The 24973-nt window shown below is 38.1% G+C and overlaps 1 protein-coding gene across 1 annotated transcript in view; it reads left to right on the top strand.

Moving 5' to 3' along the window:
- The first annotated feature begins 13974 nt into the window (after nucleotides 1-13974).
- scara5 (scavenger receptor class A, member 5 (putative)) overlaps nucleotides 13975-24973 on the top strand; it is a 102701-nt gene continuing 91702 nt past the window's right edge. Inside the window, exons 1-2 of the mRNA XM_026194496.1 lie at nucleotides 13975-14194; nucleotides 19453-19570. Of these exons, the coding sequence (XP_026050281.1) occupies nucleotides 19459-19570 (112 nt within the window). The 5' untranslated portion in view covers nucleotides 13975-14194; nucleotides 19453-19458. The remainder of the gene's footprint in view (nucleotides 14195-19452; nucleotides 19571-24973) is intronic.

Genomic DNA, 24973 nt, shown 5'->3' with positions numbered 1-24973 from the left:
AGCACAGTGATGGAGGGACGATGTTTAGGCTTGTTTTGCAACAACAGGACCTTGGTACCTTTAAGACATTGAGTTAACCATGAACTCAAAGCTTGGCTTAAAATGGTTCATGCAAGAGGAAAATGACTTATTTTAACATCTTCTGATAACCCGTGGAATTCGGAATTCTATGTTAATGGGGAAAAAAATCCAAGAATTGCAGTCAAACATTTGGAGAGTAACCCCACCAAAACAGCTTTGGGAAATATATGACTAATCCTAAAACCAAAACTGTCATTCATTGAGCTTCTTTCTTTATTGAAAGCACCACTGAGTTGTTAGTAAAGTGCATTGTACCCCTTACAGGACTTCTGTATAACAATTTTCACAATATAATTTGTGCTGCATGTTATAGCACCATAGCCTGCCAGCCGAACATCTGAAAATACTGTTAAGCAAGCAACACGCATAACAGGAAATCTCCTATATCTCCTATATCCTATATATAGAGAGAAACTATGCCTCCCTATTTTTCCATACAAAAACATTCTGAACTCATTACTAATTGTGTCAAACTTTTTTTGCATGACAGCATTATCATTTTTTGTTTTTATAAAAGTCATGCTCACAAACAACCAAAGAAAATGTGAGTTACAAAGATGTTATTGCACTTGTGTAATATCCAACAACATCATTACTGAACATAAAAAAGTCCCATATTTGGATACACATGTTTGTACAGAGCAGAGTTTTGCAACTCAGTCAACATCAAAGGTTACAGTACCACAACACAACAGGTTGCACTCAACACACAACACGCCATGTTATTACTTCAGTAAATGAGACCTCCCATGATTATTCTGAAAATAAATAAATATGGATTTTAGTTTGCACTTAGTCTTGGGATATGGTATCAGAGTTTTTATTGAAGTCCCAAATCCCAATAAAATGTATTGACCTTTTTAATGCATTACGGGATTCCAGTATTGCAGTTTCCAACATGACTCAATTTTGGGAGGAGAATGCTGAAGAGGATGAGGAGGGGAGTATTATAATATTGTCCGGCTCCCAGAAACTGCTCACAGGGTGGTTTGTAAATTATTTGTAGAGATACCTGGCTGTCTCAAGCAAACATCTCAGTCACTGTGTGGTATCTGCAATTGTAAATGCATGTAATGCATTAGTAAATCTTGACATACATGGTGGAGACAACCCACATGAATTTTTCAGCTTTGCAAGTTTGAAGAGTAGGAACCAGCTGTCGGGTCCGTGGCTGTCTTTTCCCCCCCTTTTCTCTCCATGTCACTCTAATTAGTCAGAGGCATGCGAAATTTCAACAGAATTAGGATTGCTTCCTAAATGTATGCCTGTTTTTTACATTATGGATGAAGGTGAGAATTTGCTCTTCAGTACACATGCACATGTAATTAATCAATAATTGAATAATGTCGTAATGGTGGCAACAGTCTGTTGGAGCTCTTTACAAAAAATTTACAGGGAAGCTCATTAAATAATCTCACAACAGTAAAAAAAAGGAAAAAAAAAAGATGCAAACATAACCTAGGTCAAATTCAAATTCAGATTTTATTTGTCACATACACCATCATACACAGTATGACATGCAGTGAAATGCTTGTTGCTGTGCAATGCCCAACCATAAAACTACAGTAAAAATTTACAAAAAAAACAGCAATAATAGTTACATAATAGATTTTAAAAAATGAACATCAAAGAAAGGTCTAAAAGATATAAGGAATAAATTAAGAATTTAGCCTAAGAAGTAAAGTCTGGACTAAGAATTAGAGTTAAATTTTAAAATAAAGTGTGCAAATAAACAGTGTGCAAAGGTCAAGACAGAAAGTTGTTTTCCCGTTTACTTCTATACTATAGGAATGAAGTCTTTTTTAGAACTACAGCTATCGCCATCTGGTGGCCTTCAGATAGAATAGAGATTTAAGGCACTTTCACATTGGCTAAATTTTTCCAACCTGACTGCTTTATCCATGTTTTGTGAGTGTTTTCTCATATAGCAAAATAAGTATATGTGCTTGCAGAGTAATGCTTGTTACATTGCAAGTAAATTGTATAAATTAGCATTAATAGCTTGACAGTGCAGTTGCAGTTTTCATCAGTTAGCAAAAAAAGTATTGTTACCTCCAAATGTTTCCATTAGACAGACCATGTTTATTTTAGAAACAATGCTCAGATCAAGCAGACTCTTTCTTTATTAGGTGTTAATGGTGTAAGGGCTAAGTTCTATGCTTTTAATCATTTAATCATCATTATTATCAGCTTCATTTACCACTGTCTTGCTTATTCCTTTTCCTCTTTTTTCACTCCCAGAAGGACAACTCCTCTTCATTTTTGCTGAGTGGTTTTTGGTTTTCTTGGTTTTCTTCTTGCTTGATGGGACCAAACCACTTCTGATATGTTCTACCTTAGCATTTAAAATTGAAAAAACACTGAATTACATTTTTATTTTATAGCAATCTTCCCTGGGTAATTTCCTGTTTACTTGCACTATTGTCATATAGAAGAGGAGGATTCAAAACCTGGACTGGATTTTCCAACAACTAATTTACCATGATTTCCAAAGAAGGAAGCACACAAATGATGTTGCTCCTCTCTGTGCTGAACTTATTAACATTGTGTGTCTCTAATGAACTGGATCTATGAATTATGTGCAGTGATATTTAATTCTATTGCATGCCATGGATCATGCACATCCAATGGGACTCATGGGATTAAGTCTTTAGCTGTGCCCATATTCTTCTACTTTGTGGATTTTTAGTTTTCCTTAAACAGACCCAGTGATTTTATCCTTATTGTTTTATCTGGGACTGTTTGCAAACATCTCAGAGAGAGGAGACACCAGCATCTGAACAGAGACTCAAACCAGCAACCTGCAGCTCCCTGCTTGGCTGCTCCAGTTTTCTCCTCACTCATGTTGCCCACCAGTGATTTCTAGCTGCCCACCCACACAGCAGGCTAGAATATGCGCTGAGCCTCAGCACCCAATACTTGGACATGTTTTCTTTATTAAATAATGAACCAGACCCCAAAAAGTAAACAGCTGTAATTGCTAGGCAACGGGAGCAGCATTTGGTGATGCAGCACCTGACATTCCTGACCATGTGGGCGGAGCATGCATGGAATGGAACGTTTAGTAGAACTGTGCAACACAAGCACTTAGTTCCAGCATGTTTCATTGTATCCAGACACAGCTAGAGACACATCTACAGCAGCATCTCTGTGCAGGACAAACGACAGTTGACAAAAAAAACTTCGAAAACTTCACTTCACTCCTCTACAAAACGTTGGTTCCTTTGTTTAAAAGGCCAAAATGAATCAAGGGAGAACGAGAAGAGGATCGGCGAGTGCTTCACCATACAATACAGTACAGCTGATTAACCTGCAAGAAGAATTTCAAATGATGCAGGCTGAAAATGTCAAATTAAAAGAAGAGGCAGAAAAATCAAGAGGAGAAGCTAAAAATTCAAAGTTTGAAACTGAAGTAGTATTGCAGGAATTACTGCATGTGGGTCTCAAACTTAAAGGAGAGAAAATGGGAAAACAACAGGCAGAAAACGAGAATGAAAACATGAAGAAAGAACTGTTGGAAGCTCAAAAAGCATTGGAGGAAGAGAAAAGCACAGCACAAGAAGCCAAAAATAAATATCAAACTGCAAAGAAGGAGGCAGGAAATGTGATGCAGGAATTACAGGAGGTGCAGGAAGCTTTTGAAGAGGGAAAAAGGAAAATGCAGTTGGAAACACAAGAAGCTGCAAATGTAACGGCTGAAGCTGAAAAACTAAGGAAGGAATTACTGCATGTAAAGCAACAACTTGAAGACGAGAAAAATCGTAAACATGAGGCAGAAAATGAGATTGAAAATATGAAGAAAGAATTGTTGGAAGCTCAAAAAGTGTTGGAGGAAGAGAAAATGAAAATACAGGAAGCAAAGAAAGAAATGGAAGATACAAAGACTTACACTCAAAACATGAAGAAGGAACTGATGAAAGTGAAAGAAGAACTTGCAGAAGAGAAAATTGAGGTGAAGGTATTCAAGAAAGAAATGACCGGCTCTGCGGTGACCAAGAAAGACTGCAAAGACGCACTTAAAGAAATACGAAAGGACAAAAAGGAAGCTAAAGAGCTCCTCAAACACAAAGTGAAACTGGCCAAACAGCAGCTGAAAGAAAAATTTAAAGATGCCGAGGAGCAGCTCAACAAAACCTTAAAAGAACTGAAGGCAAAAGAAAAAGAAAAGAAAGCCGAGGACAGGAGGGGATTCTGGAGCAGACTGCTGAGAAAGAACTGACCCAGCAGCATCGAGTTTGAGGAGATCAATAGTTTCTTCCTCCTCTCTCCACCTTTCTTTCACCCCATCCTTCTTCTTGGGATGTTTGTTTGTTTTTTTAAAAACTCTAATCTAAATACATGTACTGAAATACACAAATAAAATTGCCATAACTTGACCTCATGTTGCCTGCTTCTTTTCTTGTGTGTCTGTGGATGTAAAACAGTAACACACTTTCTGCTCTGTGTGTCTTTAATTGTAAATAAATGTTTTCATTTTAAATCGCAGTGCAAAAAACTTCTGCTCTAAATCTTTTTGTTTAGCAAAAAGCTTTTTTTTTTGCCTGTTGTGGAAGTTTTCCATTTAAATAAAGCTGCAGACGAGCGGTGAGCGGTAGCTAACATTCTTTAATCAAAACACACAAAGAACAGAAAACCAAGCTTGATGAAGTCCCTGCATGACCGCGGGGCAGACGGTCAGCAGAGTCTCCCTGAGCCTAGCATGGCTCTCAGTTAAATACCTTCTCCAGGAACTAAAGGCAGTACACAGCTGTTTCACACCTTAAGGTTCACACTCACTTGCTACCTACCAGAGTCCTCGAAGAGACAAAAGATTCTTCCTGTGGAGTTGTCTGCTTCCCCCAACTTGTCTTACTGTATGAGTGTGAGTGTGAGACATGTTAAAATCCAGTGGCACCAAGGTATAATACAATAAAATAATGTGATTAATACATAAGTAAAAGAAATTCCTATGCATGCCCCTTCCTGATTTCTTATGTTTTAAAATAATAAAAAATGAAAATTTCTACAAAATCTTTTAAACTGAAGTGATTCATTCTTCTGCTACTACTTATCTCTGGGAATGTTCAACCAAAACTTGGTCCTGATGTTAATCCAAGGTTTAACACTCCTGCTGATTTTAAATCTAGATCAGGTCTTGGTTATTCACCAGACATTATTGTTTCGTCTGAAACACAATAAAATCTTTATCTGGTGATAGTACTGGTATAATGGTTCCCCCACGAAATGACAAGGCTGACATTCTCAGTTGCTTTACTGAGCATTTTATAATGTCTGGTACACAAATTGAAAGTCTTTCTTATGAGCACTCCTGAGCTGCATTCTCTGATAATTTTATGGCTAGCCACTCCTTTAATTTTAACCCAAGCCCTAAAACATTTAGATACTAGAAAACCAACAGGCCCTGACAATTTGGAGATTTCCTTTCTAAAGCTAGCTGCTGATTTTATTGCCCACCAGTTACTTATCTTTTTAATCTTTCTTTGGATACAAATAAAATTCCAACCATATGGAAGTCTGCTTTTCTGTGAGGATCTGTAAGTTTTAAATAATTATTGGCCAGCTTCTACATTATCTGCTTTTGTTAAAGTTCTGGAAACTCTTTTTAGTGAACAGCTGAAAGATTTCCTGACTGTAAATAAGATTTTAAGTGACTTTCATCAGGCTTGAGGAAAAATTACAGTACAACTACAGCAGCCTTAAAAGTGATAAATCATCTAATCGATTCAGTTGATAACAAGAAACACTGTGTAGCCCTTTTTATTGATCTAGCCAAGGCATTTAAAGCAAACACTTGTCAGTTCAGGGTTGTCTGAAAAAACTGTTTCAAAGTTATTTATCAGGCAGGTCTCAGTGTGTACAGGTAGGAGTCACTTCTAGCTTGCTTAATGTAACCAAAGGAGTGCCCCAGGGCTCTGTTCTTGGGCTGCTGTTCATTTTTATGCTGATGATATGGTGATGTACTCTTCTGCACACACTCCTAGCCAGGCTATCTGTCAGCTTTAATCAGCTTTCACAACAGTACAGCCTAACCTGTGGGATTTAAAACTTGGTTTGAATGCTGACAAAATTAAAACGATGACGTTATAATAATAATAGTAATAATAATAATAATAATAATAATAATAATAATAATAATAATAATAATAATAATAATAATAATAATAATAATAATAATAATTTATGGCTTAAATTGGCATTGAAACACTATTTGGCGACCTATCCTCTTTTGTGCACCAAGTTTAAAAGCACAAATAAATAGTAGTATGTTTACACAGGCCTATATGTAATTTTCTCTTTAAAAAAAATGTTTCCAGGTGTCCCAGTCAACCGGCTATTTTGAGCTGCAACTGATCTCCGTGGAGAATGTAAACGGCGAGTTGGCAGGCGGGGAGTGCTGCGACGGCCCCCGGAGCTCCCAGGACCTGGGCTGCACTGAAGACGAGTGTGACACTTACTTTAAAGTGTGCCTGAAGGAATATCAGATGGAGGTGGCCACCACTGGCTCCTGCACGTTTAGAGCTGCATCTACGCAAGTTCTCGGTGGAAATTTTTTTTTGCCAACAATAAATCCAGTAAAATTGATGACGCTAACACGATTGTCATTCCCTTACTGTTTGCTTGGCCGGTGAGTATTTCCTGCTCCAGTTACAGTGCATCTGGAAAATATTCACGGGGTTTCACTTGTTTCACATTTTGTCATGTTACAGCCTTACTCCAAAATGGGTTAAATTCATTTTCACCTCAAAATTCTACATGCAATACATAATGACAGTGTGAAAAGTTTGCATGAAATTCTTCCAAATTTATGAAAAGCAAAACCCCAAAATTTAAGATGTATATGAGTATTCATAGCATTTGCTTTGACAGTCAAAATTGAGTTTCCGCTGATAATTTGTTTTCAAATTACCTGTGGTAAATTCAGTTGATTGGACATGATTTGGAAAGGCACACACCTGTCTATATAAGGTCCCATAGTTGGGAGTGCATACCAGAGCACAAACCAATCCATGCTTTGTCCTGTGTGTAGACAGGACTGGCACATGAGGAATCAACCTAAAAAAAATCTGAAAATCTCAAGGAAATTGGTATATGCCATAATGGGTATGTAGCCACTGTTATAATATCATAAAATATAATGTAAGGGGAAAAATTATTACATAAAAGAATTTAAATAAGAAGACAGATCAATCTTGAATCTTCATGTAAATGTTAACAACATAGACATGTCATGAGTCTGCAGAGCTCCCAGATCCATGGGGAGTGTTACATGTTAAGGACCCAGATAAAGAGTCTGATTTTTTTTTTTTAAATTCTTAAACAGAGTGATTGTGTTGTTAAGCAAAAAGGAGTTGCTAAATGGGGAATGTTTATATAGCTGTTCATCCCAAATTTGAGTGATGGTGAAGGCTGTTGTGACTATATCATTAAATGGGCAACACTTCAACACTTCGTTCAGGAACACATGTATGCACTGAAATATTAAGTCCTAAATGTCATGTGACTGGTTGTTTTTCCTTTTCCTCAAGCGGACATACACTTTGACTGTAGAGGCCTGGGACTGGGACAACAACACACACAACAGTAAGTCAAAACTTCACATACATCCAATGCAGTTTATATTGCAGTTTCTCAATAAGATTTGCTTATGACCAACACTAAAACATTCATCTGAGCTTGTCAGCCATGTCCACTCACTTATCTACATTTTTGGTTTAAAATGTGAAACGACCTCCAAACTGATGACCCATTCCTATGGCACAAATAGACACAAAAACCTTCTGTGAGATTTAATTTATAGAAACAGTTTCTAGAACCCAAACATTTTATTTAGTACGTCTTGATGCATTCTCAATCATCCAAGTGACTTCTTCAGTCTCAGCTGACTGACCTGCAGTCAGCTGAGACTGAAGAAGTCACTTGGATGAGTGACGAAACGTTTCTCCCACAAAACACTACATCTAGATGAACAGAATCAACTTTTGGAGATTTTATTTAGTAAGACACATGGACAAAAAGAAAGGATCACAATGTTGATATTTATCTTTATTTTTTAATAACCTACAGATTTGTTTGAGATGTTCTGCTGTGAGCTTCTGAGAAGTCATTTAAAAGCTTTGTCAAACAAAAAAGAAACACTAAAGAGGGTTTATTTACCTCTGTTATCGGTTAGCTGCTATTCTGGATCACGATCATGTGGAAGTAAGTGAGGAAAAATAAACACCAGATACAGAGCATTAGAACAAAGAAGAGATTTTAAGGCGATGACAAAGGGAATGTATTCATAGTTACATATTTGTGTTCGGCAGATGCAATTATGGCTGGCAGGGAGAACTTTGTAACGAATGTTTGACTTATCCTGGATGTGTCCATGGAACTTGCAACATGCCCTGGCAGTGCAACTGTGAGATGAACTGGACAGGTCTGTTTTGCAACAGAGGTATGACTAAAAATTTCTTACATTTTAATCACTTCTCTGCCAAAACAGTATGGTCCCTGCTTATTCAGTACTCGTAGTAAAATAACAATGAAAAATAACCAGTAAGTCAGTTGATATCCACTAAAACAAAATGGAATGACTTCAGTATTATCCAATTCTCCAGTTTAAATGTAGATATAAGCATGTCTTCAGAGGAGAAAAGGGTAGGATAACTCAGGGAATACTATTACAAAAGTACAAAAGAAAGTTACAAATAACAATTCAACACTGTGATTGGCAGGCATTGCATCTTTTTTAAAGAAAAAAAGATTTCTGTGGGTATATCATGCAATTTGACCAGATTAAAGACCCTTAGAGAAAAAGGTTCCAGTTCTCCAGTTCATGCAAATGCATAGAGGTGGCATGCTTTACATCACTCCATCCAAGGCTTTGCACTGCACTTGATAGTTTAAGGTTTGGATACAGCTGCTCGGACATTGAAACCCATTCCATGAAGCTCTCTACGTATTGTTTTTGAGCTAATTTGATGGTTACATGAAGTTTAAGGGGCTATAGCAATTGACTGCAGAAAGTTAATGACCTCTGTGCACTAAGCATCTGCTGAACCCACTCTGTGATTTTACATAGCCTACAATTTCACTGTTGAGTTGCTGTCATTTTCAGTTGCTTCCACTTTGTTATATTTAATCCCCTTTTGTATTTCCTATTCTGCCCTTCCATTCTTGTCTCTTTGTTATCTGATGTGTTTGTGTCAAGAGTTCAGTTTGACCCCCTTTGACAGATTTTGTTTACACAATAACAATCAGCTGTCTCAGGTCATTTAACATGGTTGCATTTCCTGAATCACGATCACGTCTACAAGGCTGACATCCAGTTATTTGAGCAGATCAGTTGCAGAACTATGTTACTGACACAAATGGGTGCCAATCCAGTCAGTGGGTTTCATTAAAGCTCTTTATTTTTGCTCAAAACATTGCATTTAGTATGGAATGGGGATTTTGTTTTCTCTCTCTGCTGCTCCATTTAAAGATGCTGATCAGCTCCAAGTGCTCTAAACACGTGTTAATTATTGAGATAATATTGGGATAAATAAGCATGTTTATACATGTTTTCGTGTTTTAGAGTTTGAATTCAATCTAGGAGAATAAGACTTGAGGAGGAGGAAACGAGTGGCATTTTAAGACTGTCTCCTTCTTTCCTGTCTTAGACACATTTTAGAAATGCATTTAATATCAACTGTTTGGAAAGTATTTTCTATTGAAGAGTATTTTGTACTTACATGCTTTTTCCTTTCACTATTTCAGCAGCAGTTTCACCTGACTCAGCTTAAAATCTATAAATCAGCTCCAGACTGTGCAGCCAGCAGACCAAGTGACAAGTGAGCACATTGTGCTAGTTTAATCCTTTTTCCGTAGTCTCCCATGATTTCAAATCCTTTAAAATTTGTCTTTTAAATCCTTATAGCATCTCCATTAATTACACATATCTTATTCATGTATAAGCCAGATATTCACGTCTTTATTTCTCCTGGGAAGAAGCTAGTCTTATTGCTCATTCTTGAAGTGTACATAACTATTGCAGTGCACCTTTGCATGTGTTACCCCACACCTCTACACAGCAATTTAAATATAGCAATATGAGAGAACAATAAAGTGTATGAAGTGATTTATGATTGAGCAGAAGCTTTGTTTTCTTCAGGACTTTGATGGTTTTTTTGAGTGTACATATTTTTCTGAGGTTTCCATATATCATAATTTGAGTTTTTCTTAAAAAGTGATCATTTGTTTTTTTCAGACCATCTTTTTAGTTTTGTCATTTCTTGTGTCGTGACCTGCAAAAGCTGTTGCAAATTCTCTCCATGACAAAGAATATATGTATCATCCGCAAATAAAAATGAACTTCGACATATCTGCTGCTCTGCATGTATCATTTGCATATAAGATGAAGAGTCTGAATGTTGAAGAGTCCCTGCTCTCTAAATGCTTTTCACCCAGTCTAGCGCCACCCCTCTAATACGAGGTCTTTCCATTGTATCATTTAACATCTTGTCATCAAATGTGTCAGAGGTTGTTTTCAAGTTAAAAACTCCTGCCGCTTACTTTGTTTCATTGACACAATTTGTAACTTCTTTAAATAATTCAGTTAATGCCATGGATGTTGATCTGTTTGATCTAAATCCGAAAAATCCTGGTAATATTTTGTTTAGTTATAAATGTACACCGTCTATTAAGTATTTTTGAATAATTGTGGGAGTAGAGAAATGGGTCTGTAATTTGTGAACAACAACATATATGTGCTGTTACTGAATATTTACTTATTACCTATGACTTATCAAAGTTTTGACTCTCACAGGCTGCCAGAGATTCCTGCAGGCTTTCGTGCCCTCCACCAGTATGGCCTTGAGAGGTGCAGGTGCTATTAGTCTTCCAACATCCTCACGCCAAAAATAAGAAAAATCTCAGTCATTTCTCAGTGAACAGAACATACATAGACTGAAACATACACAGATTGAAAGCCAGAATGTGTGTCTCTGGCATTGGAGCTGAATGCTTTTTATGTCCAGCATCCACACCAACTAGCTGACTCTGATGCAGTTCATCAATACAGGATTTAATTCATTTTAAAAGTTTAATTAATATTGCAAAAACAATTTAGCTACACAGAAATGTAACTTATGTAAAAGAAAAGCAATATTATGGACAATGGAAAATCCTATAATCTATGATTATATACTTCACATATATTAGAAAACAAGAGGGAAAGAAAATACATTGTTTTAGCCCTCCGAGTGTTAGCAAGGGATACAAATTGTGTTTATTGGAGAATTGTTCAATATTAACATTTCTCAGCAAACTATGCATGTCTTTACAAAACTATTTAAACTAATTCAGCACTCGCAGACCCTCTAACTCTAAAACAGAAACTGAATTTGGTTTGGATTCCAAAATTGACCGACATAGATGGAAGCGAGGCAGAAAATAAAATACCAAACTGGAGAAACTTTAAAAAAGCTTGTTTGCAGCTAAAATTACACAGTTTTTTGTTTTGTCTATATCATGTTAGTATACATGCAGTCACTTTTTAATATCCATAACACTTTAAGACACAAACTCAAATGGTAATTGTGTGTATAACACTGTTGTTCATGTGTTAAAAACTGAGAAAGACCTAACAATGTAACAATGTAATGTATGAATAATATTCTTAAGTTCAGCTAAGGCAACCCTGTGTCGCAAAATGTTTGATGCATGTGAGTCAAACCCCAGAGACGAATCCAATATTACTCTGATTTTGAATGCTTGATGTAGCAGTTGAAGAAAAAGAAGCCAGTCCCTGACTGATTTTAGGATATAGTTCAGTCTTATCGGCATTTAAAACAAGGAGTCTCTTGAGCAAATGCAGTTTTCTCTGTCCTTTCTTAAAGTTCTCTTCCATTATATGACCAGTTCAGCTTATTATTAAAAGAACCCCCAGGCACTTCTCAGAATTCATCTCAGTGTCTCTTCACTGGATGTTCTCTGGTAAAGGAGAAGGTTTGTACCTGCAGCAGTCGTCCACCAACTTTTCCCAGCACTGATCTGGAGATGGTACTTCTGGCACCAGTTCACAAACTCAGTTTCAGTACTGAAAGCAAAGAGAATACAGGTAAACACAATGCAGTTTCTAAAAAAAGTGAGTGCCCCCTAAACTTAGTAACTGGTTGGACCACCTTTAGCAGTAACAACTGCAGTCAGGCATTTGTGATGACTGGCAATGAGTGTTTTACAGTGCTGTGGAAGAATTTTGGCCCACTCATGCAGCCATATTCAAGGGTTTTTGAGCATGAACCAGCTTTTTAAGGTCATGCCACAGCATCTCAATCTGATTCAGGTCAGGAGTTTTACTAGACTTGAAAGTCTTCATTTTGCTTTTCTTAAGTCATTGAGAGGTGTATTTCTGGTGTATTTTGGATCATTTGGATCAGAGGCCAAGTACGCTTCAGCTTGAGGTCACAAGCAGATGGCTGGACATTCTCCTTCAGGATGTTTTGGTAGACAGCAGACTGCTGTTACCCTTATGCCAGATGTAATGACACACACGCCTTCCAAAAAGCTCAACTTTGTCTCGTCAGTCAGTTTTTTCCCAAAATCTTAAGGAACATCAAGATTTTTTTCAGCAAACCTAAGATTTACATTTCAGTTCCTTATACTCAGCAATGGTTTTTGTATTGCAACTCTGCCACGCAGGCCATTTTTTCCCAGTCTCTTTCTTATGGTGGAGTCATGAACAATAACCTTAACTGAGGCAAGTGAGGCCTGCAGTTCTTTGGATGTTATTCGGAGGTCTTTGTGACTTCTTTGGTTAATTTTGGTCAGCCAGCCAATCCTGGGAAGGTTCACCACTGTTCCATGTTTTTGCCATTTGTGAATAATGACTCTCGCTGTGGTTCGCTGGAGTCCTGCAACTTTAGAAATAGCTTTATAACCTTTTCCAGACTCAGAGATGTCACTTACTTTGGTTCTCATTTCTTCCTAAATTTCCTTGGATTGCAGCATGATGTCTGACTTGCAGGTTCTATTTAAGTTTAAGATTTATGATTGAGAGCAGGTGTGCCAGTAATCAGGCCTGGGTGTTGCTAGAGAAATTGAATTCAGATTTCCAAATATGGGATACGCCAGTTAATTTATGCTAAAATTATGGGTGTTGGGGTGGGGGGTCACTTTTCCACACAGGGCCATGTAGGTTTGGATTTTTTCCCCTACTACTACTTTTAGAAACTGCATTTTATGTTTACTTGTGTTATATTTCTCTAATATTTAAATTGTTTTGTTGATCTGAAACATTTAAGTGTGACAAACATACAAAAAATGTGAAATCAAGTGAGCAAACACTTTTATTATCACTGCATTTGTTCATTCAGACATAAAATGTTTTATGTATTTAGTGTTGAAACGAGGCAACTCATCCATGGTGCTAACTTCTGTCTCCAAACCACTCAACATGAGTGGCTTGAGTTGTTTACAAAGTTATAGGGGCATGACAGCAATGGTTTGGACATGTACAGAGGAGGTATTGTGAATAGCAGCTCCATATTCAGCATACAAAAGATGCTGAATATGGAGCTGCTAGTCAGGAAAAAAAGAGGTAGACTGCAGATATGAACGATGATGTAGTGAAGGGGGACATACAGAAGGCTGGTGTGCCAGATGAGGATGCAGGAGATGGAAGACAGAGGAGATGAAAGCAGGTGATTTGCTGTGGCGACCCCTAAAGGAAGCAACCAAAAGTGGAAGAAGATGGGACACAAACTCACTTTGTTTTATTACCTCCATCCCACAGAGGGCGCTCGTGTACAACAGGTGAGTGTCATCATCTTCACCTCGCAGCCTCTGTCCCAGCTGCTCGGCAACTTCAGCTGGAGTTTAGTGATGGTCACATGACGTTGTTATGGGTATATTACCCCAAAATGTCACAGTTTGCGCTCCACTACAGAGCTGCTGCCTGTCTCCGCAGCACTGACAGAGGCTGTGCATGTCCCTGTACTATTAGAAACTTTACCGATTACTTTTTGTTTTGTAGTTTTCATTATTTTTTTGAGAGCTGAGCCACTGAAAAAAGGAAGCGAGAGCAGAATTTTGAGGGCAATTATGAAAAACGCGGAGCAGTGAATTTTATTTCCCGTTGACAGCTGAAAAGGTGAGACAGGAGGACTCGTGCTGCTTCTCTCCTTCAGGATGTCGCACAGGCTTAGCATTATCTGAGAAAATATGTAACGAATTTTGACTTAAATATGCATCTGTCTGGTCTGTCATTCATTTGAAAAAGGGTATCATGCAATGTGTACACACAGAGGATCCCTAGTATAAATCACATAAGTAGGCTCTCGGGAAATCTGCGTAAGAGTAACAGATTTACCAAGGCTTGGTAAGTTAATTAGTGCGTTCATAGGTTAATGACGTTTGTCCCTCACCTTTGTAGAGTTGCTGATTTATTGACATGTGTTCCACTTTTATTGCTATTAGACTACTAGGCTGAATTGCTGCATACAATTTATTGGAGCTCAGCGCTACACAAGGACAGGAAACCCACACTTAATGGAACTCATCCTCAGAAAATTGTTGCTTTGTGTTTCCGCGGTCATGGATGAAGTATCTCTGCTAATTAACCGAGAAAAATGGGTTAATGTTGCACACGGATGACTGAACAATGGCGTGGAGTGTTTGCCTTACTGTGACGCTTTCAAGGGATCCAAGCTCAGATTTTATGGAACAAACTGAGCTGTGAGCTTTTGTTTTGATCACAGGGATTGTTTTTGATTGTAGTGATTATTTATTGCGTATTGAAAAGCAGTTTGACATTGGGTGTTATGTAATGTTTTGAAAATATATATTTATTCCAATTACACATGCACTCATTCATCTCTGTCGATGTACTTAGACTGTCAGGAGAGACCACACGCGTCGTGTCCCTCTGACCTCGCAGATGATCAGATTCTCTGCTGAGGGCAAATCTCACAGAGCGACAGTGCATGACAAGATAATTGCTTCCTCTTATGCTACTAGAATTGAGAGTGGTCCGCCTGCTGTGCTGAGTGAATTCCCATTCACTCTTTGTGCATTCATCTTCAGTGAAGTTGACCAGAGCAGATATTATAAGAGACACACAGAGAATCCTGGATTGAAATCTATGGAAAATCAGCAAAAATAAGAAATATAAATTCCACAGGTTCAAGTCAGTAAATGCTTTAAGTGGTGCTTATCATGTTATTTGAATGGTGATTCAATACAAATCACAAAACACTTGAAAAAAGGTAATTAATTAAACAGTAAAGATAATTTATGTGTTGTTTCAAAATAAATGTCCAAATAAATCCCCTGGCTGTTGCGGAGACAGTCATGATGGCAAGGTAACTAGATTTGTTTCTATTACTTTTATCAGACCCAACAATTTGCTATTAACAGCAAAGCTTTTCATTTTCTTTTCATTCAAACTGTGGCCAGTAGGCATGTAATTAGTGGTCTCTTTACATTTTGTTGCCAGGTGCATTATAGACCAAGAGCCAAAATACAATATAGACATACTATAGTGATTATGACAAAACAAATGTGCTTTGGAATCTGCCCTGCAACCAATCACTTAAGCAGGTACTGGTCACTGTTATGACACTACGAAGACATTTTTTTTTGTATTGGTTGAAAGAACTTGCTGGATTTTAGATTTTTTTTTTAATGCAAAAGTGCTTGTCTAAAGTGGATTTACAAGATCTTTGTAGTTCAAAATGAAAAGCAGTATGATTATCCCGTGGGAGCTAACATCTTTTCCCCCAATATATATCTACTTAAATGTAAGATGATTCCCAAAACAAGCCTTTTCACTCATAATTGTGGATGGTGTTAGGAGGATCAAGTCTGTGTATTGAGTAGATGTGCCCCTGATCCCAATCTCATGGAGCAACAACATGGCATGACCTGGTTACTACTTGAATTTTCTCCTTTTGGGTTAGATCTGAGCCCTGCCTCAGCAGAATGTGCAACAGGAAGTAGACAGGATACCAATGTGCTTTGCTACTGTATTAATTCGCCAACAAGTACCCGCACTGTTCTCACATGGACATCAGACATCAAACAGACTGCAATTTGGAGCTAACAACAGGAGGGCCGCGACAACGGCCATTTTTGACGTTAGGAAATTCTCACATAAATCTCTATTTAGGATTCTTTGATTGCTGTTTCTCTGCTCTAATTTCTCTGTAATTACCTTGTATGTGTACCACAGAACTCTGAAAATTTGTCTTTTATATTACTATAATACACAAAATCTTTGTTGGTTTGCATATACAAGAATGTCAGGAATCAACCAATCAAAACTGGCAAACAGGCATGTTTTAGGCCACTGAAGGTTCTCATCTATATCAGATATGATGTCATCACACTTTCTAGCAACCACCTATAAATGAACACCTTATGAAAGCATTGTAGCCTTTGAATTTCACAACACTAACATCTTAATTTGTATCCACTGCAACGTGCATGTTTATATTATAGCATCATTTTGTTGCCTAGCAACCACATAATCAGCGATTAAAACACACACAGTAAACAAAACTGTAGTATGGGCATGTGTGTAGCTATCTCATTCATTTCATGCTTAAAATTCTCTAATATTCATGTGGTGTTTATTTTAATTAATTTTTTATGATCAAATCCAGAAAAAACAAAGGTCTGTAGTTGCAGAGCTGGAGAGGTAAAACACTAACTGCTTGGCTTTCCCACCATCCTCTGTTGGCACTGAGCGATTAAAAGTGTTATATCCCACCAGACGCAGTGTAATTAGAAGATAACTCTCCCCACACGCACAAACACATGTATGGGAGTGTGGAGTTTTTAGTGGAGTCACCTAGCAACCCTAATGGCTTCTGCCTAGTCTTAGTCTAAATGTCAACCTGACCCCCTATCCTATCTTTAATGAGAGACTTGACTGAACGCTTTTTAATGACTTTCTCAAATACTCACAGATCTGCCACTAGGGTTTGTGGAAGTTTAAAACCCACGACTCCGTACTACAGCAGATTTCATTTTATCCCTCCGAGGTGTCTGACATAACCTCTCTATCCCTGTCTTATTTGTCCTGTGTTTCCTTTTATATTATTCATATTTGGTTTGCCTTATGCATACTGTGGGAAACCCTGCCCAAGCTAGAAAAGTAAACATGCTCGACGTAAAGTAAACAGTCTGGTGAACGAGTTCATGCTATTAGAACCTAAACATGCATGCTAATAAGTTCCTCGTTTTATTTAAGTCCTTAAGACTTAAATAAAATGTAAACCTCTGTGTGCTTTTATTAAAACTGAGTTACACAAGAGGTCATGTAACTCAGCTGCTTGATGACACTGTCAACCTGGTGCTCAAGGTGGGATTACTGCTTCCAAGAGAAGGATCTACTGGAATCCATAAATAAATCTGTTAAAATGCTCTGCATTCCTCACCTTGGGTATTTGAGAGAAAATAGAAAGTCAAACAAAATGCAGTAATGAATTTTGCTAATATAATTTTTTACATTTCACAGTGTTAGAATTTTTTTCTTCGCATTTTCTTCTTTAGTTCCACCAATATATTTGGAAATATTGAGCAGTCTGCCGGATTCTAGTTGTTCAAGCTCAAAGATACACTTGAGCTAATGATTAATTAAATCATTTATTTTTAATGTTATCATAAGTTATTACTCTTCAAATTATTGCTGGAATCTCAAATTAGAAATGGTAGTGTTCATATGATGCTAAACTGGCTGTAATCCCCAGCTTAGTTACTGGTAATTAAGTCATGTTTTCAATCAAGGGTTAAATTGGAATTACAACATGGATCCTTCTCATTCCAAGTACTTGTGTTTACCTAGGTGTCTGGAAAAAATGCGTAATTAAACAGTGATTATTTACTGGTTACAGTATTAACATGTAAGTGAAAACTTAATTGTCTAATACAATCTAACACAGTACATTCCCATGTTTAAAACTTGCGTTGTCACATGTTTAAAGATATGAAAACAGCATATGTGTAAACTGGAAATCTCTCAACAGTAGTATCCCATCTAACCAAAAATCCAACATCCAGAAAGTACAGAGCAAAAACTGCTTTTTATTTTTGTGGGCAAAATTTCTTGTTCTGCTGCCACTGCAGACTCAATATATTTCAGAAAGTGGTTGTTAATTAGATACACTGTTCATCAGATAATTTATAAAATTGAGTATGGCTACCAGCTCTATATTTACTCACTTACCATTTCCACTTGGGCTGACATTCAAATACTCCACCATGTTTTGGAAAACTGGCACAGAAGTTAAACCAAATTGCTTGAGAAGCAGAAGTCACTTCCACACACTGCTCACTGCCAGTTGGTATGAAAGGTGAATAACTCCTTTTCTCATGGCCTATGACTGACCTTTCATAATGTTTTATGTGTTTTCATTCATACCTTTTCTAAATGTTGCTTTCTAAAAGCAAAAAGACTAATGTAATTGGGCTGAAACATGACTTCTCTCCATCTCTGCTGGCTGAGGAAACAAATCGCATAACACTGGCTTAAAGACTGCCATATCATAAGCGTTTCCTTCTGTTTAGCTTGGAAATGTGTGTTTATTGTTGTTTAAAGCTGATCAGCGCTCCCACAGCTGCTCTACCTCATTCGCAGTAATAGAAGGCAGTAGCTCACACTTACTTTTTAAGGACCACCTGTACTTGTGAGATGCTGACAGTGTGGACTGTGTAGAAAGAAAGATGGAAGTTAAAGTCAGATTGTGGAAATCTATGGGGGGAAAAATGTCGACTCCTTTGATTCATGCCCTCAGTAGACAGTTTGCTGTTTACTTGTAGTCAAAAGGTATGATAAAGAATGGTCTGGTTTTGTGCATGCCTACCTTGTGATTGACAAATCAATCCTGTATGAGCATGGCTCTTTTAGTTTCCTACTAGCAGAAATGCACTCTGGTTTCAACACACAAAGGTGGCAACAGAAAAAGCTTCCCACTGGGACTTCAATAACCAAAAGGTGACTCTAAGGTGGCTGTGCCCATATTTTGCATATAGACAGTGGTTGACAGTCACTGAAAAAGTACATTCAATAACTGCAACCATTGCAGTCACAACGTAAGTAGTGAAAACTGTACATTTAATCTTCAGTTAACATCACATGCTGTTTTTAGGATGAAGAAGCTGTGTCTCTGCTTGAACATTGTATAACAGCATGGTTTCTGAGCAGATCATTTTAAATATTAGCATTTGAGGCTAACCAAAATAAAATACTGAAATGTAGCTAATATACAGGAAGCGGACTGATCCAGATTTTGGTTTCCATGTGCGTGTAAACTCACTCAACATTAGATTAAACTTTCAAATATTTATTTTGGTTTTAGACAGATTACAATCCTAAAATAAGCATATGTATTTTCTCTGTTCTCTCAGGAGGAGATGGAGAACAAGGCCATGTATCTGAGCACAAATGAAGAGAGAGAGAACGTCTCGCTTTATGAAGAGGCCTATGATGGACACAACTTGTCCAAACTCAACCTGTGTGATGAAGGTAGGAGGAATAACTGAGCTGTGAAAGTGCTGAGTTGAACCCAAGGCTTGCTGCTTTAGTTCTTTTAACTAAAATGCAGGCTTTTTCCAAAGGAACAACCTCGATTTAACCTCCCAGCGCACCCACTGCATGTCCTGCTGCAATAAGTAGGTGATCACAGATGTTTGTAGTGAAGGGTGTTCTCTAATGACAAGGGCAGCTCTGAAAACTTACCGGAAAAAGCAGGAAACAAAATGGAAAAATAACTGATTTTCAGGACCTTTTATTCATATATATACAAAAGCCACCCACACGCTGATAACAAAGACCGGATCTGTCAAGTGCGCTAACACACAGGCACAATGCTGTCACCCTTTGGCTCTCACGCTGCTCTCACTGTGGTCATCTATAGAAGCCAGAAATATCCAGGAGCAACATCTGTATATGTGTGTAAATGCAGGTGCAGCTGAATGAATCCGCAGTTGACCCTGTGGTGGTCTCAGGTTTCAGTGCAGGAACGGCCAGTTTGTTGGGAAAGACTTATTAAATGTCAACTTAAGAATTTGTTGACATTTTAATGGAAAGTGGACAATGGCCGTACAGATCAGAAACTGTCCTCGTCCACTTTTACTAATCCAAGAACACTTTCACACCTCATTCAATTAAAGAGAGCATTTCTACCAAACAGTTTTAAAGCACAAGACTCTGACAGAATTTAAAAAACAGAGGTTAAATTAACCAGGCAGATTGCCCAAAACTCTAGTTTCTCAAACGACAGCTTGAGACTAACTGCTACACACTTACATGTTAAGATGCCAAACTTTTACTGAAACATGCTCTTTGGCTGCTACTCTTCATCTTTGGGACAACTGAACAGGGGGTGATTTGTTTATAACACGCCTATTTAAGTTTCAAGTTTGGCTTACAGTTAACATTAGTGAGGTGTTGTTACTTTAAGTAGTGAAAACCAAAACGGGCAGTTACAGTTGTTAGCTGTGTGGTAAGCTTCACCTCAGCTTATTTATTTAAGTCACACAGACCTAGAGATGGTTTGGTGGCTCCTGGCAACAACCTGTGACTAGGGGAAAAATGTGTATTTCCTAACTGGCTAGCGAGTGGTTGCTGTAGGTTGCTGGCTGACTCCAGATAAAATTAGTCACAAAAGCTATACAGTCTTTTGGCTTCTCTCTTTAGGGGTCACCACAGCAGATCTGCCTCCACCTCACATTATTTAAAATATCCTCCTCTGTCACAATAAACATTTTCCTTTTCCTTTACATTTCTGTTAAAACTACGTTCATGAACTCTGTGGTCTTCCTCTTTTTCTCCTCCCCTCCCATGACATATTTTGTTTGGGATACCCACCATCCCCGCTCTGTACATGTCCAAATCATCACAGCATTGTCTCTCTCTCTTGATCTGAGCTAATCTCGTCCCTCATGCTCACTCCCAACTAGCAGATTGCTGCAATCACCCGTAGTTAGACACTGACTGGTCTGCAAACACTTGCCAACTGCTCACTAAGTGCTAACAAATCCCTGTGTGACTGAAGCCTTACAAAGCTGGATAGAATGTACTCATGTTTATTGTGACAGAGGAGGATATTTTAGATAATGTGAGGTGGAGGCAGATGATCTGTTGTGGTGACCCCTAAAGAGAGAAGGCAAAAGAAGAAAACAAACGTGTAGCTTTTGTGACTGATTTTATCTGGATTCAGCCAGTAACCTACAGCAACCACTCGCCAACCACTCAGGAAATACACATTTTTCCCAATTTTTCTCTGTGGAAGGCATTTGAAACATTTGTTAATGTAGTTATGTGATAAATAATATATCTTGTTCTATCATTAATTCCACTAACAGCAGAGCTGATTCTATCCTGTCCTCCAACCCACGGGTCAAGGTGTTCCCGGGTTATCAATATCTGTGATAATTATCTGGGCACAGAATGCCAGAGCTTCCTCAAACATAACTTATTTATTTCCTATCAATTGTTTAATTTCTATTAATTACCTTGGTCATATCACACTGTGTTGGTTTTTTTAATAGTCACAAATAGTCACTTGTAGCACATAAACGATTGGTTTTAAAGGGACCATAATGATAACGCTGTGGAGATAACGCTGTAGGTTATCGCCACAGGCTAAAGATGGAAAAGTCATCAGCATCACTAATGGAGCAAATTTTGCTGACTGACTGGCCAGGTTACATCCACAGATGACTGGTGTACTGGACAAGAATTTGAGGCTAAATTATGCTCTGTTTATTTGCTGTTTATGTATCAGAATAACTATTTACTACATTTTTATACTTTTGAGAGATATTCCCAGATCACAAAGGTAAGATAACAGAGGCGGCAAGTATTGGAAAGTCTGAGTGCTCTTAATTATGTCATAGTTTGGCTGTTTTTGTGCACAGCTGGGATTCTTGGTTTGTGTCTTTGGCCGGCCTTATCTGTGGTTCGTCATATATAAGAGAAGCCAGTGTGTCACTGCTTCCCCAGTTAATCAACAAAATCATCGTCAGAAAGCTGAGATGCTGGGGTAAAGTGAAGATTACTAGGGCTTTAATCACTAAGAGCACCGTAAGCACAAGCTAGCAGGGCAGTGAGGAGGGGACACATCAGGCTCGAGACCAGAATAAAGCAACTGAGCCTAGCGCGAGCACACCCTAAAACTGGATTTTTTTTTTTTAAACAGCACAAGATCTAGCAGCAAATTCTCTACAAAAAATACATAATGCAAATATGATTTACAGAGAAGAGTCAAAGTTAACACAGTTTACCCAAGCAAATGGAACATGCTAATTTTAAATGATGTTGTCATTCATTGAGGGAAAAGGTTATCCAAAGCTACCTGGCTCTTTGTGAAAAAAGTGTTCGCCTAGAGGGAAATAGCAAAGACCCAGCAAGAACCACAGTCAAGCAGGAATAACTGGAAATGCATCTTTTCACATAGCCGTTTTGGCCCACTCTTTTACGCAGAATTGTTTTAATGAGTCCAGCGTTATTGGAAGGTTTTCAAGGATGAACGACCTGTTTAAGGTTATACCAAAAAGCATCTCAACCTGGACTTTGACTAAGCCACTCCAGAACTGTCGTTTTGTTTTTTAGAGCCATTTGTTTTATTATTGTTGAATCATGAACCTTAACTGAGGCAAGTGAGGCCTGCGATTCTTTAGATGTCGTTCTGCTTTTTTTGGGACGTCCTAGATGGCTTGTCGATGTGGTCTTCGGGTAATTTTGGCAGGCCCGTCACTCCTTGGAAGGTTTGACACTGTTAGAAATTTTCTCCCTGTGTGTAATGGCTCTCACCAATGTTTCACTGAAGTCCCAAAGCCTTGGAAATGGCTTTGCAATCATTTCCAGACCGATAAATGTCAGTGACTTTGTTTCTCAGCTGCTTCTTTCTATGTTTCTTTAGATGATGTGATGCTTTTTGAGGTCTTAGCCTGCCTCATTTCATCAGACAGGATCTATTTCACTGATGTTTTGATTCAACAGCTCTGCCAGTAATCAGGCCTGGGTGCAGCCAGTGAAATTGAGCTTAGCTTTCCAAAATTGTGGTTAATTGTTTAATTCATGATTTAACAATGAGGACAAACCCTTTTTCACAGCACTGTAGCTGCATTTCCTTTTCAACATTTGCTCATAATCTATAAGCACAACCTAATCTACTTTTATCCAGTCATAGAACGGTTATAACACCTCCACCAGCTCGACTCAGGAGACATTATGTATTTGTGTTGGAGAGTCTCTTTTATTTTGGAAGAAAAATCCTTGCTTGGTGGTCTTATAATTTAAAGTGTCATTAAGTCCCCCCCCCCCCACAGTCTCATGGATGATTAGGAATTATAATAGCACGCTATTATTAATTTGACGTTCACATGTTAATGGTTAAACGTGCAAGCTTAGAATGGGGTCTTTAAAAAAAATCACCTGTCAATTACAGAGACCTACAGAGTGCCAAGTGTTTATGGAATCTGTTATACTTGCCAGACAGCATGTGTATTTGATCTGGAAAGTTACATTTAAAAGAACAGCAAAATTCAGCCATTTTACCCAAGCGCGTGTACATACCCAGACTCACACTAACTCAGCTGGAAACAAACAGATTCTGTAGATTTGTCAAAATCAGTAGGATTTTTTTGTTGCTTCTCCAAGTTTACTAATAAAGGAAAGCTCAAAGTTTGCTAATTCCAGTCTAATCTGTTTATTAAACAGTGCTGTATGCTAACAACATATCGCCAAAGACACGTGAATCAAAAACATAAAACAGGACGATAATATCATTTCCAAATGAGTCGAGTTACTTACTGACTGGCTTCCTTTGCTCTCAGATGTCAGTTGAAAAAGAAACACTCTTAGTTAAAGTCACCAACTCAGGCTTAGATAGTATTCTTTTTTTATAAAACAGCCAGTGCAATGTAATCATGCTGAAGAAAATCATAAATGTAGGAGTTTTTAAAAGACAGTGTGGTAAATAAGATTAGCTGTCTTTTTTTGGTCTCCACCACCTGTGCTTACAGTAGCCTGTGAAGCTTGTGAAAGGGGGCAACTAGTCTAGCTTAGTATAAAGACTGAGGGGGAAAAAATCTGGCTGTCCAAAGTTTAATTATATGCCTCCTACTACCTCTAAACTGTTTAAGTCATACAAGCCCAGTTAAAGGAGTTATAACTCATTTCTTGTGGGGAAAAAACCGTTACATATTCAATTTCCAGTGTTTATGCTAAGTTAATCACCTCTCTCGCTCCATACTTGCATAATATACAAACATACACACATGTATGCCATGGAAACGATTTTCTCATCTCGTATACATCCCAAACTGTTAAAGGTCCAGTAACGCATGTCTCACAGTCACGCTGAAATGTTTGATAATGTTTCCCTCGTGATACATGTTGTTATGAAAATGTTTGCTGAGATTAAAGAGCGTTACGTGTCATTGTTTTCAGTTTAGTATTCCAACATCACTTAAAGAGGCAGACTGGCTTAGAGGACCATTTTGGTTTCTATACACTCCAACTATGTGACACGTACATACATCTAAGCCAGCTGTGTTTGTCTAATGCTGGAGGTGTGTGTGTTCTTCATCATAAAGTGTGTGTGTGTGTGCGTGTGTGTGTGTGTGTGTGTGTGTGTGTGTGTGTGTGTGTGTGTGTGTGTGTGTGTGTGTGTGTGTGTGTGTGTGTGTGTGTGTGAGAGAGAGAGAGATGGATTGTCACGGTCCAAATGAAACCCTGCTGCAACATCATGACTGTTGACAGGAAGATGGACTCTCATTATAAACTCGTGTGAGATTTTTATCACAGCGTTCATGTTTTCCCTCGGATACCTACGGCCTTTTTCCCAAGACATTTCGGATCAAGCAAGATCGGTGGAAAGCATGCCTCTGTACCCTTTGGAGACTGACTGATCCATGTATT

The sequence above is a fragment of the Astatotilapia calliptera genome, chromosome 15 (assembly GCF_900246225.1).
Source record: "Astatotilapia calliptera chromosome 15, fAstCal1.2, whole genome shotgun sequence".
Classification (NCBI taxonomy): Eukaryota; Metazoa; Chordata; class Actinopteri; order Cichliformes; family Cichlidae; genus Astatotilapia; species Astatotilapia calliptera.
Note: the sequence above shows the minus strand (reverse complement) of the source record. Positions and strands in the feature narration are given on the sequence as shown.